The 14639-nt window shown below is 52.3% G+C and overlaps 1 protein-coding gene across 2 annotated transcripts in view; it reads left to right on the top strand.

Moving 5' to 3' along the window:
* The window catches only part of fnbp1l (formin binding protein 1-like), a 47459-nt gene that overhangs the window by 27745 nt on the left and 5075 nt on the right, over positions 1 to 14639 (top strand). For both annotated transcript variants that reach the window (XM_064333342.1, XM_064333343.1), the window contains exons 2-11: positions 3044 to 3159; positions 5666 to 5716; positions 7080 to 7227; positions 7922 to 7984; positions 8447 to 8551; positions 8858 to 8986; positions 9322 to 9468; positions 9829 to 10032; positions 13646 to 13755; positions 14400 to 14532. In XM_064333342.1, the coding sequence (XP_064189412.1) occupies positions 3044 to 3159; positions 5666 to 5716; positions 7080 to 7227; positions 7922 to 7984; positions 8447 to 8551; positions 8858 to 8986; positions 9322 to 9468; positions 9829 to 10032; positions 13646 to 13755; positions 14400 to 14532 (1206 nt within the window). The remainder of the gene's footprint in view (positions 1 to 3043; positions 3160 to 5665; positions 5717 to 7079; positions 7228 to 7921; positions 7985 to 8446; positions 8552 to 8857; positions 8987 to 9321; positions 9469 to 9828; positions 10033 to 13645; positions 13756 to 14399; positions 14533 to 14639) is intronic.

Here is a 14639-nt window from a genome sequence, read left to right as displayed (position 1 = left end):
AGCCGATTCTGGGTCACGAAGGAGTGTCTTTGTGAGGCTCTTCGGAGAGAGTGAGGCCCAATCATCTGTGGACTCATGCGATCTCTGGCCAATAACAATGGGTCATCATGGTTCACAGCTCTGGGATGCAAAACCCTTGACACCTAATTATTCTATCATTGCGTATTCCATATGTCCTCAAGCATATTTTTCAAATGAGAATGTCTGTGTTGTTCTTTTCCTCTTTGCCGTTACACTCTCTCCGTCTCTCAGGAATTCTCTTCTTCGTAGGCTCATTTTAAATTTTTTAGTTTTTAGTCATTTTTCGTTTGTCGCCCTGGACATTTGATTGGACCTGAAGAAATGTGCTGGGCTCAGTGCCTTTTTCCCTGTGGAACTGTTGAGCTTTAGCATAGGAGGGACTAAATGATACACCCACGTTATTGTGACTGCATGTTCCTTTCTGTTCTGTAAACAAGAACAGGGTTTTTTTGAGAAGGAAAAAACAGGCAGTGATTAACGCCCCACCCCGTGACCCTGAAGATCCCGGGCGGCCGCTCGGTTACTCTCCGGAGCTCCGCCCGGGAGGGGGGTCTCGGCGAAGCCAGGTCCAGATTGCGCTCCCTCCGAGGAAGTCCGCTGGCCGCCGTCCACGGCCGCCTCTCCGCGCCCGCCTAGCAGCGGGTCCTCCCCGCGCGCTGGCGACCCGATCCGAACGACACCGACGGACAGACAGACAGACAGACAGACGGACCAGGAGGGGCGATGAGCTGCTCTATCACGCTTCTTACTGTAAGAGCGTATCTCGCTCCCTTTTCCCTTATCAGAGCCTGTCGTGACAGTCAGAGGACCTTCTCTTTAGATCTGGGCCCTTTGTGTCTGAGTTAGCCTTCAGGGATGACGCGCGCTTCGTTGTGCTGTGGTTGGACCAGCCCGTCCCTGAAGCAGCCACGCCCCTAAAGAAGCCACACCCGCCCTGCTTACCGGAACGGGCTGTAGCCACGCCGACGCTCTCCGGGGCGCGGGCTCAGGCGCGGCGTTTCTGCACAACCGGTTCCGCCGCTCTGGTGAGGGGCGGGTCCGTCTCCTCCCCCGCGGCGGGACACGCCTCCTCGGCACTCAGCCCGGGGCGTTCCCCCCCCCGCGCCACTTTAATCGCCTCTTTCGAGGTGTCTCGGCTCACGCCGTTTCCCCGACCGGCCCGTCTGTCGGGCGTAGACGCTCTCCGCGGGGTTGGATAATCCACTCAGCCCCGCACCGGGCACGCTCGCTGTGTTTCCGTCTTCTTTCGGTTTGGCCGAGCGTGGAGCCACTCTGAAGCTCCGGCCCCAAAGGCAGGTCTGGTGCCTGGTGCCTGGTGCAGGCCCGCTTGCTTACAGGCCAGGCTCGGATTAACCCACTGCACAGCCAGGCTGCCTCCATCAGCACTAAGCTGCTGGGTAGGAGGGGGTTTTACTGGGGATTTGAGGGAGGTTTTGGGTGATGCTCCATTAGCTGCGACTAGCTGTTTAACTACGGAAAGATCACACACATTTCCCTGTGACATCTTTATTTCTTCATATCAAATGACCTTTCTTTTTTTCCTCCATATAAAATGATTCTGGGCTGATAAAAGCTAGTTTTCATTTATTATTTGGTAGCTGCAGACTGATGGTTACCTTTTTTGCTAACATTTTGTTTCAGTACACAAGATCACCATGAAATGGAGGTTGCTATTTTTCTGCTGGGTATCTGGATAACTGTGTAATAATTTGCTGAATGAATGCTCAAGAGCTCGGAATCCCTGCCTCGCTCCCTCCAGCACGGGCCTCTGCGATGCTCTTTAATTAAAGCAGCGTTAATGTGCGGTTCGAGACGGAGCGGCGTGCTCCTGGTTGGTGAGGGGTGCGTAGAGCAGAGAGCGAGCTGGCAGGAGCGTCGCTGCAGGCTGGAGGACTCGGCCGGTTCTGCGTGTCTGTGAGGGGCACTGAGCCCTGAATGAGCCTTCGCTGTCTCCTGTCTGATTGGCCGCCGGTGCCCCAGGGCTGGGGAGGTGGGGGCGCGTGTGCCGGACTGTTATTCAGTCAGACGTTTCCTTCCCTGGTCGCGGCCCGCGAGAGTCCTGCAGTTCAAACAGAAGGAGACATCGCCTTCTGTAGCCTTAGCCCTGTGCAAGAGTGAGGCCTTACGCTCAGAAGCCAGCTTTGCTTCAGCCATTACGGGCAGCTTCATTGTGTGTGTGTATGTGTGTGTGTGTCTGTCTTTCTGTGTGTGTGTATGTCTGTGTGTCTGTGTGTCTGCCTTTCTGTGTGTGTGTGTGTGTCTGGCTGTGTGCGGTACTGTCTATCTCATGTGCCTGCAGCTGCATTTGCATGACAATGCCCGATACGCTCAGTCTGGTAAATCTGTGAAATATAATTACCACGAACTGTGACATTTCTACATGTGGACCTCTTTATGCGTGCGCTGTGAAAGCGCTTTGAAAGTGTGGAGCGCTAAATTTAGATTTGCCGACGGCTCCAAGGCTTCCTGCTCGTGTTTATGACAGATGCTGTGCTGCTTGAGGGAAAGAGTGGCCCTCTCTGTGCAGGCCTCTGCTTATAGAGATGCCGTCCAATACCCCACATCCATTGATCTGGATGCAGATGAGGGGTTATGAGGGCGTGTACTAGTGGCTGTGTCTCCTCTTGGGTGCGGAAGGTGTGGATTCTCCTGATGTCTGCGAATGGGTAAATGTGTTGGTGCTGTCCGGTGACGCAGTGACTGACGGTGTGTGCATGGTTGATGAAAACAAACAACGATACTGAAGTACCCCACAGGAAACAGTTTATGTGGTGTTCTTGAGCAGTGAGGAAGTCCTTAGTTTTCCTTATTACTGTACTGTGGGAGAGGAACTCGCTGGTTTCAGGTTATCTCAAAACAGATCTGATCTTTGTCTCTCATTGACCAATTTGTACCGTTTGATATATTTTTTCCTAATATGGCCAATTTGTAAATCTGTGATTCGTGTTCTTAACTTTCCACTGGCCCTACACTTGAGCACAACCGCTACAGTAATCCCCCTCTCTCCTCTTGTTCCTTTTAGGACCAGTTTGAAAACCTTGACAAGCATACGCAATGGGGTATCGACTTCCTGGAGAGGTATGCAAAGTTTGTCAAAGAGAGGCTGGAGATCGAGCAGACCTATGCAAAGCAGCTGAGGTAAGAAACCGTTCTGCCCTTTCTCTTCGGCCTTCTGCTCGATTCTCCCCGAGAGATGCCGTATCTTAATATTTCTCTTGGCTGTGATGCGTCTGTAATTGCACGACTGGACTTTCTATTGTGCTACTACATTTAGCGGCTTTTACTCTCCCGTGGTGCTCTATGCAGTCATTATTCAGCAGAGCCCGCTGTGGAAATCTGCTCTAAACGAGCATAAAGTTTTACAAGTGGAAATATAAGCTGTGATTGATTTGAAATGTCTGTCGGCCACAGCTCGTGGCTCGGCTTGTTTAAACCCCTCCTCCTCCTCCTCCTCTTTTCATCCTGGAAGATGCACTTCCTCTCAGCCCAGCTCCCTTTTCTGCTGCGTGTTCATAAATGGCATCGCGGGTCACAAATTAAAAAATGAGGCTTGGCGCAGGCGCGGAGCTGTTGACCGTCCCGTGCGCGACTGCTCCACACGTGTCCTCCCCGCGTTTCGATGGGGGTGAAGGGAGCCCCCGGTGCCCAGGAGCCAGCTTATCTGTGACTTCCCCCTCTCTCACAGCAGTCCCTCTCTCACTGTATCTTTCACTGATCCAGTGGAAATGAGTGCGGGATGGGGGGGGGGAACCCCTCTGTCCATGTGGACTCGCTCCTTTGAGATGCCGCTGCATTTGCATGCATATGAGCTTCTTTTATAGAACGGCACATGAGGCTGCTTTTGCTTGGTTTGGAGGTTCCTGTGTAAGAAGTATTTTTGGCTTGTCTTTGATCGCTTCTTAATAACCACAGTAATATTGCACATAATGCAAAAAATGTGAAATATGGAAGGACATTTTTAGATTTTTTATTAAATAGGAATATTTGCATTTGAGGTTTTCATCCATTGCTTTATTGGCTTTTTTTCAGTTTGAGAACCTTTTAAGAATAAGATATGAGTTGAAGCAACCTAATGCGCGAATGGCCTGTTTAAAGGATGAAATGAATCAGTTGATCTGCTCATCGCGCTGTGCAGATGTTCATAAGATTTTGCTTGTGACACAGAACGGAAATTCCCAAATCCCTTACTCAGCGTTGAAAATGGAGCCTTGTGTTTTCCATTGGCTCTGAAGTGAACTCTGTAATAATACACTTCTGGGATTGCGTTTTGTTTGCACACAGTTGTGATGCTCTCACAGATACAGATTTTATAGGTGGGTGGAGGAAGCAGCACGTCCGTCAGGTCTGTACACCGCATCACCGTGTCCCTCTCCCCGAAAATCAATGTCCTCTCTGCAGGGCGGACGGGGGTTCCAGCTGTGCACCCCCACCCCACCCCCGCTCTCCCGTGAGGCTGCGCTCGCTCCCCACAGACTTTCGGGTGTTGCCTGGATACAGCATTGAGTAGAACAGCACCCCCCCTCCCCCTCCCCCAGCCCCGCTGCATCTGAATGAGCCCGCTACTGTATTTCCTCATTATCACCCCCGGTCACATTCCACCCCAGCAACCGAAACACCCAACTCACAAACCCAGGCCTGCGGAGAAACCCATTCACTCTCGTCTGAAAGGGAACTCCACTGGGCGGTTATTAAATGGATCCTCTTTTCCCTCCACAAATTTCTAATGGCTACCTTTTTTTTTTCTTTTTTCCCCGAGTCGGCCCGTTTCTTCTCAGGTTTTGGTCTTTGTGCAGCTGGGGTAAATCAAACGGTGGTGACGGGCCGGCCCAGTCCAGACGCCGAGCAGCGATTCCCACACGAGTGTAACGCGGTGAATAATTTAACGTGCGCGATTCGCCGCCAAAAAGGGGAACAATGCGAAATGTCCCCGCCGCATTTTTTGAACGCTGCGCATGTGGACTCTTCTGTTAGAGGGAATTGATTTCCTTTAACAAGCGCATTTTTGTTTTAGTGCCAGAGCCCCCGGACGTTTCTGCGTAGGTACGTGGGTTTTTTTTTGGCGAGGCACCCGGGTTCGACGTTCATCGTCCTTTTGTGTGGAAGTTTTCTGGTGACCTGGTTTTCGTGGTGGGCGTGCGGTGGGGGTGGGAGGCGATTAGGGGGCTGCTGAAGGAGGAAGTGGCAGACATCATTAGTTGAGCACGGTTAGCGGTAGCAGGGGATCCCCCTGATGACCCCCCCCCCCCCCCCCCGTGCGTCTGTCCAGAGGGACAGAGAAGCCTTATCCAAGATCAAAGAAAGATGTTTTTTTTCTCTTCCTTTTCTACTGAATGTATTTTTTGGAAACTGCGAGAGAGGGGGAACGTAAGCTGAAGCGTGCTGCCGGATGCACTCCAGTGCGTTTGACCTACTTTAGCCTCCCAGCGCTGCGCAGATGGTGCATTCTCCAATCAGACCTTAACTCAGTTTGTCTCTTCAGATATTTACTCACAAAAAAACTTCTGTGAAGTGGTAAATGAGATGGAGTGGGTCTCTGCTGTCTGTGTGCTCTGTCTGCCTGTGAACCCCGCCCTCTTCTGCGTGTGTGTGTGTGTGTGTGTGTGTGTGTGTGGGGGAGGATCTGAATGTCTCCGTCTGATTGCAGGAACCTGGTGAAGAAGTACTGTCCGAAGCGCTCCAAAGAGGATGAACCCAGGTCAGGCGCCCGCTCTCTGCAGCATCGGTCAAAAAACACAGCGGTCACACGCAACACTTCTCCAGCGTCTGTCGCCGGCGGCAACGGCACCTCAGACAGCCCGCGTGTCCGTCCCCGGCCCCCAGTCCGGCGACCCGTAAACACAGCGAGACGGTCCGTGTCCGAGGCGGCACACGGCCAGACGGTGCCCTAATGGGGGGCGCGGGGGCACGGGGGCGCGGCGCTGGCAGGGCAAACGGACGCCGGTGCGAATCCAGACCGGCCTGGACTCGTCCCGAGCGCCGTGGCGCTAATGGGCTCAGCCTGATTCTCGCGTTGGCGGAGTGCGCGGCCGGGACGGGACGGCTCTATAAAGGGCATCCAAACACAGCCCTGGAATGCCGCTAATGAATGGCGTTAGACACGCCTCATTTAACCCTCCGCCCCTCCGCCCTCGTAAAGCGGCCCGCCTGCGCTCATTGGCCAGTGCGGTGGGTGTTTTTAACGGAGGGGGGCAGGGGAGGGGGGGGGGGACTTTTTCGGTTAACGACCACCCGGGCCCCCTGCTCGGCTGCCGGGGAAGTGCGTGTCGGTGTTCGTGGGAGAGAGGTGCATCGTGGGGAATTTTTAATAAAGTTAGACGGACTGACCTGGGGGAGGGCTGCCTGCCTTCAGTGTCAACATGAAAACAGCCGTCTAATGTGTGCCTGCGTTTCTGCTTTCCCTCCACTGTGGGGATGGACAGAGCACGCTCCATTCTTTAAAACAGGGGCCTCCAGACTATGGGTCGCAACCCCATGTGGGGTCTCCTGATTTGAGGATTGGGTTGCCTTAAAATTTTGGAGGAAAAAAGAAAAGTTTAAATAAATGTGAATGTAGGCTGCTGCATGTCGAACATCACAACAACCCAACTTTAATAAAGCAGTGATGCACAAGCCGCTGTGGTATAGTCAGGGCTAAAGTGTGTTGTTGGGCACGAGCCGCGTGCTTGGGTGGGGTGTTGGGGTCACGTAATTTGCAAGCATTCCTTTGGGGTCGCATCAGGAAAAAAGTTTGGGGAAACCCTGCATTAAAATCACGTGAACATGTCTCCGTATGTGACTACGATAATGAATCTACAGCCACACAACATGGGGCCTCCATCTTCACACACTGTGTATGACTGAGCCCAAGATCAGCTGGTGTATATTCAGTGCAATATTTACACAGCTTAGCAGTGCCGATGCTGAACCGTATGCAGCTGTGTGTTCAGGGCTGATGGTGAATAAATAAGGGCGTGATCCTGTGGGTTTGTTAGCGACAGACTGCGTTTGATGATGATGATGTAGGGTGCGCGCTGAGCTCTGCTGTGAACACGCGCTCTAAAAGGCTGTGCCGCTCGCAGGTTCTCCTCATGCCTGTCCTTCTACGCCATCCTGAACGAGCTGAACGACTACGCCGGCCAGCGGGAGATCGTGGCCGAGGAGATGGGGCACAAGGTGTACGGGGAGCTGTTGCGATACGGCCAGGACCTGAAATCCGAGAGGAAGCACGTGAGTGAGAGAGAGAGCGAGAGAGAGAGTGAGAGAGAGAGTGAGAGAGAGAGAGAGAGAGCGCGCGCCGCACCACCCGACTGCAACAGAGCTCAGCCATTACCAGCAAATTACACACCATCAAACAGGGCACCGCACTTATGTGATTATCTGTGTGTGTGTGTGTGTCTGTGTGTGTGTGTGTGTCTGTGTGTGTGTGTGTGTGTGTGTGTGCGTATGTGTGTGTGTGTGTGTGTGTGTGTGTGTGTGTGTGTGTGTGTGCATGTGTGTGTGTGTGTGCATGTGTGTGTGTGTGTGTCTGTGTGTGCGTGCGTGTGTGTGTCTGTGTGTGCCTATGTGTGTGTGTGTGTGTGTGTGCCTATGTGTGTGTGCCTGTGTGTGTGTGTGTGTGTGTGTGTGTGCCTATGTGTGTGTGTGTGTGTGTGCGTGTGCCTATGTGTGTGTGCTGTGTGTGTGTGTGTGTGTGTGTGCCTGTGCCTATGTGTGTGTGTGTGTGTGTGTGTGCCTGTGCCTGTGTGTGTGTGTGTGTGTGTGTGTGTGTGTGTGTGTGTGTGTGTGTGCCTGTGTGTGTGTGTGTGCGCCTGTGTGTGTGTGTGTGCGCCTGTGTGTGTGTGTGTGTGTGTGTGTGTGTGTGTGTGTGTGTGTGTGTGTGTGCGCGTGCGCGTGTGTGTGCGCATTTGTGTTTGCTCCACAGCACCTGCAGGAGGGCCGGAAGGCGCAGCAGTATCTGGACCACTGCTGGAAACAGATGGACAATGTGAGTGAGTGTGAGGCAGAGGAGGCAGAGGGCGATGAAGAGGGACCGCCCGCAGGACTGACCCGTGCTGCGGGGCACCGCCGCCCCGGTCCGCCCTGCGTGCGCACGGAGAGTCCGTATTCACGCGTACCGTGCGCCCCTGCGTCCGACCCAAAGCGTCCCCGCGTCTCTCCGAGCCCCAGGGCCTGTGCGTCCGCTGCCAGCAGCAGCTGAATCTCGCATTAAGTGTTACAGTGCAGTAATGCTTTAGGTATTTGTCTCTGATGCAGCGTCATATAATGCGACGCAGATGTCCTGGCAACCACGAGCGCGTATCGCATTTTAGCACCACGGCCTGTTTATCTGTTTGAGCTTCTGCGTTTGGGTTGCGTGTCACATCCAGGCACATTCCGAGAGGGTCGAGTCTTTGATTGAGCCCTTTTCTTGGCGCGTTTTGTTTTTGCCCCTTTGCGAACTTCTCAGAGCAAGAAGAAGTTTGAGCGGGAATGCAAAGAAGCGGAGAAATCGCAGATCAGCTACGAGAGGCTAGACAACGATGCCAACGCCACCAAATCAGAAGTGGAGAAGGTAGGTTCTGTTTCCAAACATTCAGCTCTATTCCCATGGTCACATCCCACAATCTGCTCAGTAGGCCTTATTGGTTTAGCAAACCCATTGAAAGAAACATTACTGCACATCTGGGCCACATAATGTTTTTCCATTTGCTTTTTATTTCTTCCTCGCACAAAACCGATATTCCTGAGAGGACAGGTTTTAATAGGAGGATTATAAACGGATACTTCTGTGGTAATTGGTGCCGGTTTTACGTGGCGGAAATGACCCGGGGGGGGGCGGGACGTGCACGTCGGTCGTGCCCTGTGGTGTGCGTCGTAGGCGAAGTCCCAGCTCTACCTGCGGACGCACATGGCGGACGAGAGCAAGAATGAGTATGCCGCCCAGCTGCAGAACTTTAACGGGGAGCAGTGGAAGCACTTCAACGTGGCCATCCCTCAGATATTCAAGGTGAGCCGCCGCCGCCGCCACCGCCCGCGCACCTGTGCCCGCGGTTTCACCACGGTGCCCGACCTGTGCCCGTCAGCACACACACAGCTGTGCCCGCTCTTCATACCCACTCTGTACTGAGTGGGAAGCTGTTCTGCAGACACCATAGTGCCTGATCTGTGCCAATCCCCACACCCGCCGCTGTTCCCTCGCCGTACTGAGTGTGAAACTGTTCTGCGGGCACCGCACTGCCCACCTGTAGCTGTGCCCGTCCTCTGTGCCCGCTCATTGTACCCGCGCTGTACTGAGTGTGAAGCTGCCTGATCCGTAGCTGCGCCCGTCCCCTGTGCCCGCAGAACCTGCAGGACATGGACGAGCGGCGGACGGTCAAGCTGGGCGAGACGTACAGGAGCTTCGCCGAGGTGGAGAGGCGCGTCATCCCCATCATCTCCAAGTGCCTGGACGGCATGGTGGTGGCCGCCAAGTCGGTGGACGAGAGGAGGGTGAGTCCGTCGCTCGGTTTAAAAGTGCGCCGGGACCTAAGCAATCCCCCGGTCGCCCTGAAAGCGGCTCTGCCAGCGACTCTGCGCTCGGCTAGCCGGGTCTGGAGCTCCCCACCCTCATACTGGCTGACTGTAGATTCCCACCAGCAGTGCTGCACCTCGTTAGCCGTCCATGTTTTTATTTTCTTGCACACGCTCCTGACATAGCACACGCTCTATAAATGTCTTTCTCAGAGGCATGACAGCACTGTTCCCTCTAAGGGTTTGGCCCTGAAGCCCTGTGGTCACCAGCCTGGTACTGGTATGGCCGCGCAGGGTCATATCCTTTTATAGACCGCACTGTCCCGTCTGTTTTCTCAGGATTCGGCGATTGTGGTGGAGTCTTTCAAGTCCGGCTTTGAGCCCCCGGTCGACTTCCCTTTCGAGGACTACAGTCAGAACATCTACCGGACGGGCTCCGACGGCACCATCAGCACGCCCAAGAACGAGGCGGTGCGGCCCGACCCGAAGCACTCCGTGAGCAGGGCCAAGAACAAGCTGTGGCTGTTTGGAAAGAAACCCAAGGCAAGGGCGGCCTTCGCCGTTATTCCTGTGTTGAAGGAGTGATGTCATTTAACCGCTGCTTTTGAAGCTCCCGCTTTTAATGGTATATCGGAGGACAGGGAGCTGGCACCGGCCCGAAACACTCCCAGCGCGCTGACAGACGAGCGAGGGAGGCGGCTCCCGGCATGCTCTCTGTTCCTCTCCTTATTTAGGGCAAGTGTGGAATTAGCGGTTTGAAGGTTCAGGTCCCAGCTGGTACACCGCTGCCGTTCCCTTAGCAACGTGCCAAACCTGGCGTGCTTTAGGAGAAGGTCTCGAATGAGCTATGCAGTGCAAGATACTGTAATTTCACCATAATAAAAGGCATCTGCAAGTAGGTAGTCATTACAGTTAGTGATTATGCATACAGCAGCTTTGGACCAGGGTGTGCTTTTATTTGCTTTTGGTGGGTGAGTTGTGTTAAATGACTGGAGTTAACACATTGGACGTGGGCCACCGTTGCAGTGACCCGCGTGCGGTTCTGCGTTTTCTACACCTTCACGTGAAGTGCACTTTGTCCTCTCAAAGCTGTAAAAAATGACTTGTTAATGAATAACTCGTTGGTGGGGCTTCGACTTGTACTGGCTTGCCTTGTGTTCCTGTTTTTCTTCATTTCAATGTAAATGCTCCGCGTCTAATTAATACAGATATGTGTGCACAGTTCTTTTCTCTAATCTGTTATTCTGCACACTGATGTGTGCAATACCTTGTCGTAATTGTCCCTTGATATTTTCTAGCTCTTTGATATATTTTAGGATAACAAATCTGTTTATCTGTGGATTAATATGTGGACAAAACAAACGCATGGAAGATGTTTTATATCTCTGCCAATGCATTGGCTTGAAGAGGAATGTTGAATTTAATATGCTCAAGATCCCTTTTTCAGGGAATGGCTAATGTTTGGCCAACCAGCTGATGACCTGCATTTGTTTGAACCCCAGTCTCCGCCCACCTCCCCTCCCCCTTCCCGCCCCTGCTCCGCTTCCAGCCATTCTCAGTCGCCCAAATTTTCGAGCGACCCCATAGCGTACTGTCTGTCCGAAATGAGGACGGTCAAACCCCGAATCCCGTCCTTCCGGGGTCTGAAGCGCGGGGTAAGAGGCTAGCCCGGCGTGTGGAGTGTGCAGTGTGTGTGCGGTGCCATTTCCCTCTCACTGCATGAATCCTCTGTCTGTTTGAACAGGAATTGTTAAGGCACCGCCTTGCAGTGTTACCGTCTCCACTGTCCTGCTTGTCAGTGCCTGAGCTGGGCTGGGTCGTTTCCCAGTCCCGCCGCGGTCAGTGATGTGTTTGGGATGGGTAGATTTACCGCGCTGAGTCACCATGTCATCGGCTAAACGGTGACAGCGACAGGGTGAAGCGGGTGTTCCGGGGGAACGTTAGCGCTCGGGGGCATTGATTAGCTGTAGCTCCAGGTAGGCCGATGCTGGGAATGCTGCTGAGGCTGGCTTTAATCTTCCTAATGGATGGGCGGGGGTAAATCACTGGGACGCCTCGCCGCGGGACGTCCCGTCCCGTCTGCCCTCTGAGGAAGGGCGGTGAGGCACGCGCCCGTCCCGCTGGAGTTATGTCTGTATACGGCGGTGAAATATCTCCAAATCTCCAATTTCACCGGAGCTGCCTCCTGGGGTTTGGAATCAAGCTGTGCAGTCGTATGAGTGGATATGCAGAGGCCTCAAAATGTGTTCATTTGATAACGGAACTGGAAAAGTTCCAGTTGAAAATGGCCTCACGAAAGGTGTACAGTCATTACTCATGCATATAAAATTTATTTAGTTACATCCAGGGTTGTGCTTTACAGGGTAATATTTTTTCTTATACAGCACACTGGCTTGTAATCTGTCCTAAACCTGAACCTCTGCTTTTCCCCTGTAATCACAATATTTAGTACAACATATTTCTCTTGTTTGAAAGTGTGAAATTGAAACAAGCCTGAAAGCGTTAAAATGTGCAACGTGGATACGGCATTCGTGCGTGACTCAGAGTTGGTGTTTGTTGAGCTCTGAGTCACACTTCTCCTGGTTTTTGTGAGTGTGTGAGGCGCACATGCATCGACTCTGAGCACTCACTGTACAGTCAGAGTCCTACCCAGCTCAGCCCAGCCTAGTGCCACCGCTCCCTCTTCCTTTGGGTCTACAGGGAGTCTTTTTGCTGTTATCTAATGAAAGAAGCCACTGGCAAGCCCCCCAGAGGATGCTGGGAATGAGCTGTGGTCACAATGGCACTCTCTCAGCCCAAAATCACAGACCCAGGTTGTCTGTGGAAGGGTGCAGTCTGGATGGCCACGTTTTATAAAGGGAAAACCAGCAGGGCATACCATAGACTGGCCTTCTCCTGGGCAGAATATTACACAAAGGCACAACTTTACACAAAGCAGATGCTGCAGTTGCACAAGCCCAAACAAATACAAAAGATTCGTATTTTTTTCCTCAAATGCTGAGTGAATTTTTTTTTTTCTCTCTCCCTTTTTTAATTGCCATTTTACAACCAATGAACGGCACAGTGGTCAGTGAAGCTGGTAAGCTGCGTCTCCCCGGTTCTAGTGCAGTGATGCGGTGTGTGTCCTTCAGCTGTTTATCCAGTGCTCCCTCCCGTCTTTCTCTAGAACTTTCTCTGGGAGGAATAAACACTCTTTTCGAAACGTCTTCTCCTTTCGCTGTGATTCCTGCTGCAGCAGGATGTTCAGCGTGCCAATTATAAATTACAATCCTGAGGAGGCCTTAAAAGCACGGGGTTTAGCCAAGAGTCCACGCAGTGTAGTCAGCTATTTAACCATTTCAGGATTAGGCATCCACATGGCTTTGTAGCATGTATCCCCCTCCACTCATATGGGTGTATGTTGTAGATGTGTATAGGTGTATACTTACAAATATACTAGTATTGAGATATATATATATATAAAGCTTTACTTGCGTTTTAGCAAGCTGGTTAATTCCTGGAAAGAACTGATAGTGAAACTAGTGTCTATAAAAATGGTCGGTAATAGTGTGGCCATGTCCTGCTCAGATTGTTAGGTGGTTTCACGTATTGGAGCCCTGGTACTGCTGTGTCAGATCCGAGCAAGCCTTGTCAGCCGGCAGGGCCAGCCGTGCTTCCCACTGTGGAAAAGACACGTTGGAGGAGTCTTCCATCTTGGCCTGATTTGTAACTTGTTAAAGCAGCGGGTTCTGCGTTGGTTCAAGCCGTCTCCAAGTTTGTGGTTTGAGTCACTGCAGCTACAGCGAGGAACTTCCGCTTTTGCCTCTCCACGTTTCTCACTCTTCGATGTGTGATGTCGCACCTTTCTGACCCTCTGAAGCAGGGTCCTCAGTCCTGTTCCAAAAGGGTTGGTGTGGGTGTAGACTTTTGTTCGAACCAAGCGGTTACACACCTACACCTGATTCTACTAATCAACCTCGAATCTCTGCTGAGGACCTTGATTAGTAGAATAACAATATGTTACTGCTTGGCTGAAACAAAAGCCTGCACCCACACCGGCCCTTTCTGCATAAGATTGAGGAGCCCTGCTCCGAAGTTTGCCGTGAGCAGCCCGGTGTTTCTGTGGTGGCGGCTCATGGCGTTTCTGTGACCGCCCTGTCGCATTTTTCACACCTAGGCCCCGACGTTGGAAGACTTCAGTCACCTTCCGCCCGAACAGAGGCGCAAGAGGCTGCAGCAGCGGATAGACGAGCTGAGCAAAGAGCTGCAGAAGGAGGTGGACCAAAGGTAGGGTGTGTGTGTGTGTGGGGGGGGTGTTGTCATGGCAGCAGTGGGAGGTTTGTGAGCACAGTCCATCGGATGTCCCGGCGCAAGTGTACTTTCTGTGCAGAGCTTGTTGGCTCCCACCTCTCTATCGGGCCAACGCGTTTTGTTTTGGAAAACAAGAAAACAAAGGAGGAACACGGCGAACAAAAAATAAGGTCGCTGGGCTGATTGCACAACCTACCCTGTCCGCAGAAGCCAGGAGAAAAGGTGGTGATGTCAGAGATTTAGACTATTCCAGAAATAATTTTTTTTATGCATAATGAACATACTGTTTGCACCTCGAGCGTTCATTGTGTTGACGGTGTTTTTCACTGATTTTGAGAACGCTCAATTGTCATATTCTATGCTATAGTATTTAAGACACGCATATGGATACGTATGTTTATTGCAGTGGGTAGAATATGCTGTTTATGCATCTCAATATTATAGCAGATGGTGAAATTTCTCCCCTAATTGGAAAACGTTTTCCAGCCAAACTCCTTGTGCGGTTTCTAGTATGGTGTATACATGGCACAAAACGTGTGTTGACCAAACAAAACGGAACAAGCCGCCACTGTCTGTATTTTACAGTCTGCTTTTTCCTTGCCTGTGTCTGTGTGTGTCAGAGATGCGCTGAACAAGATGAAGGACGTGTACGAGAAGAACCCGCAGATGGGAGACCCCGGCAGCCTGCAGCCCAAGATCTCCGAGACCATGTGCAACATGGAGAGGCTGCGCTCGGAGATCCATAAGAACGAGGTGAGAGGCCCCGTGACCTCACTCTTCCCCCGCCTCCTCCGGCCTTTACCGGAGCACAGCGGTCCGCGCACCTTCTCTGTGGAGTTTGCAGTTTATCACTGCGCCTA

The sequence above is a fragment of the Anguilla rostrata genome, chromosome 4 (assembly GCF_018555375.3).
Source record: "Anguilla rostrata isolate EN2019 chromosome 4, ASM1855537v3, whole genome shotgun sequence".
NCBI classification, from domain to species: domain Eukaryota; kingdom Metazoa; phylum Chordata; class Actinopteri; order Anguilliformes; family Anguillidae; genus Anguilla; species Anguilla rostrata.
Note: the sequence above shows the minus strand (reverse complement) of the source record. Positions and strands in the feature narration are given on the sequence as shown.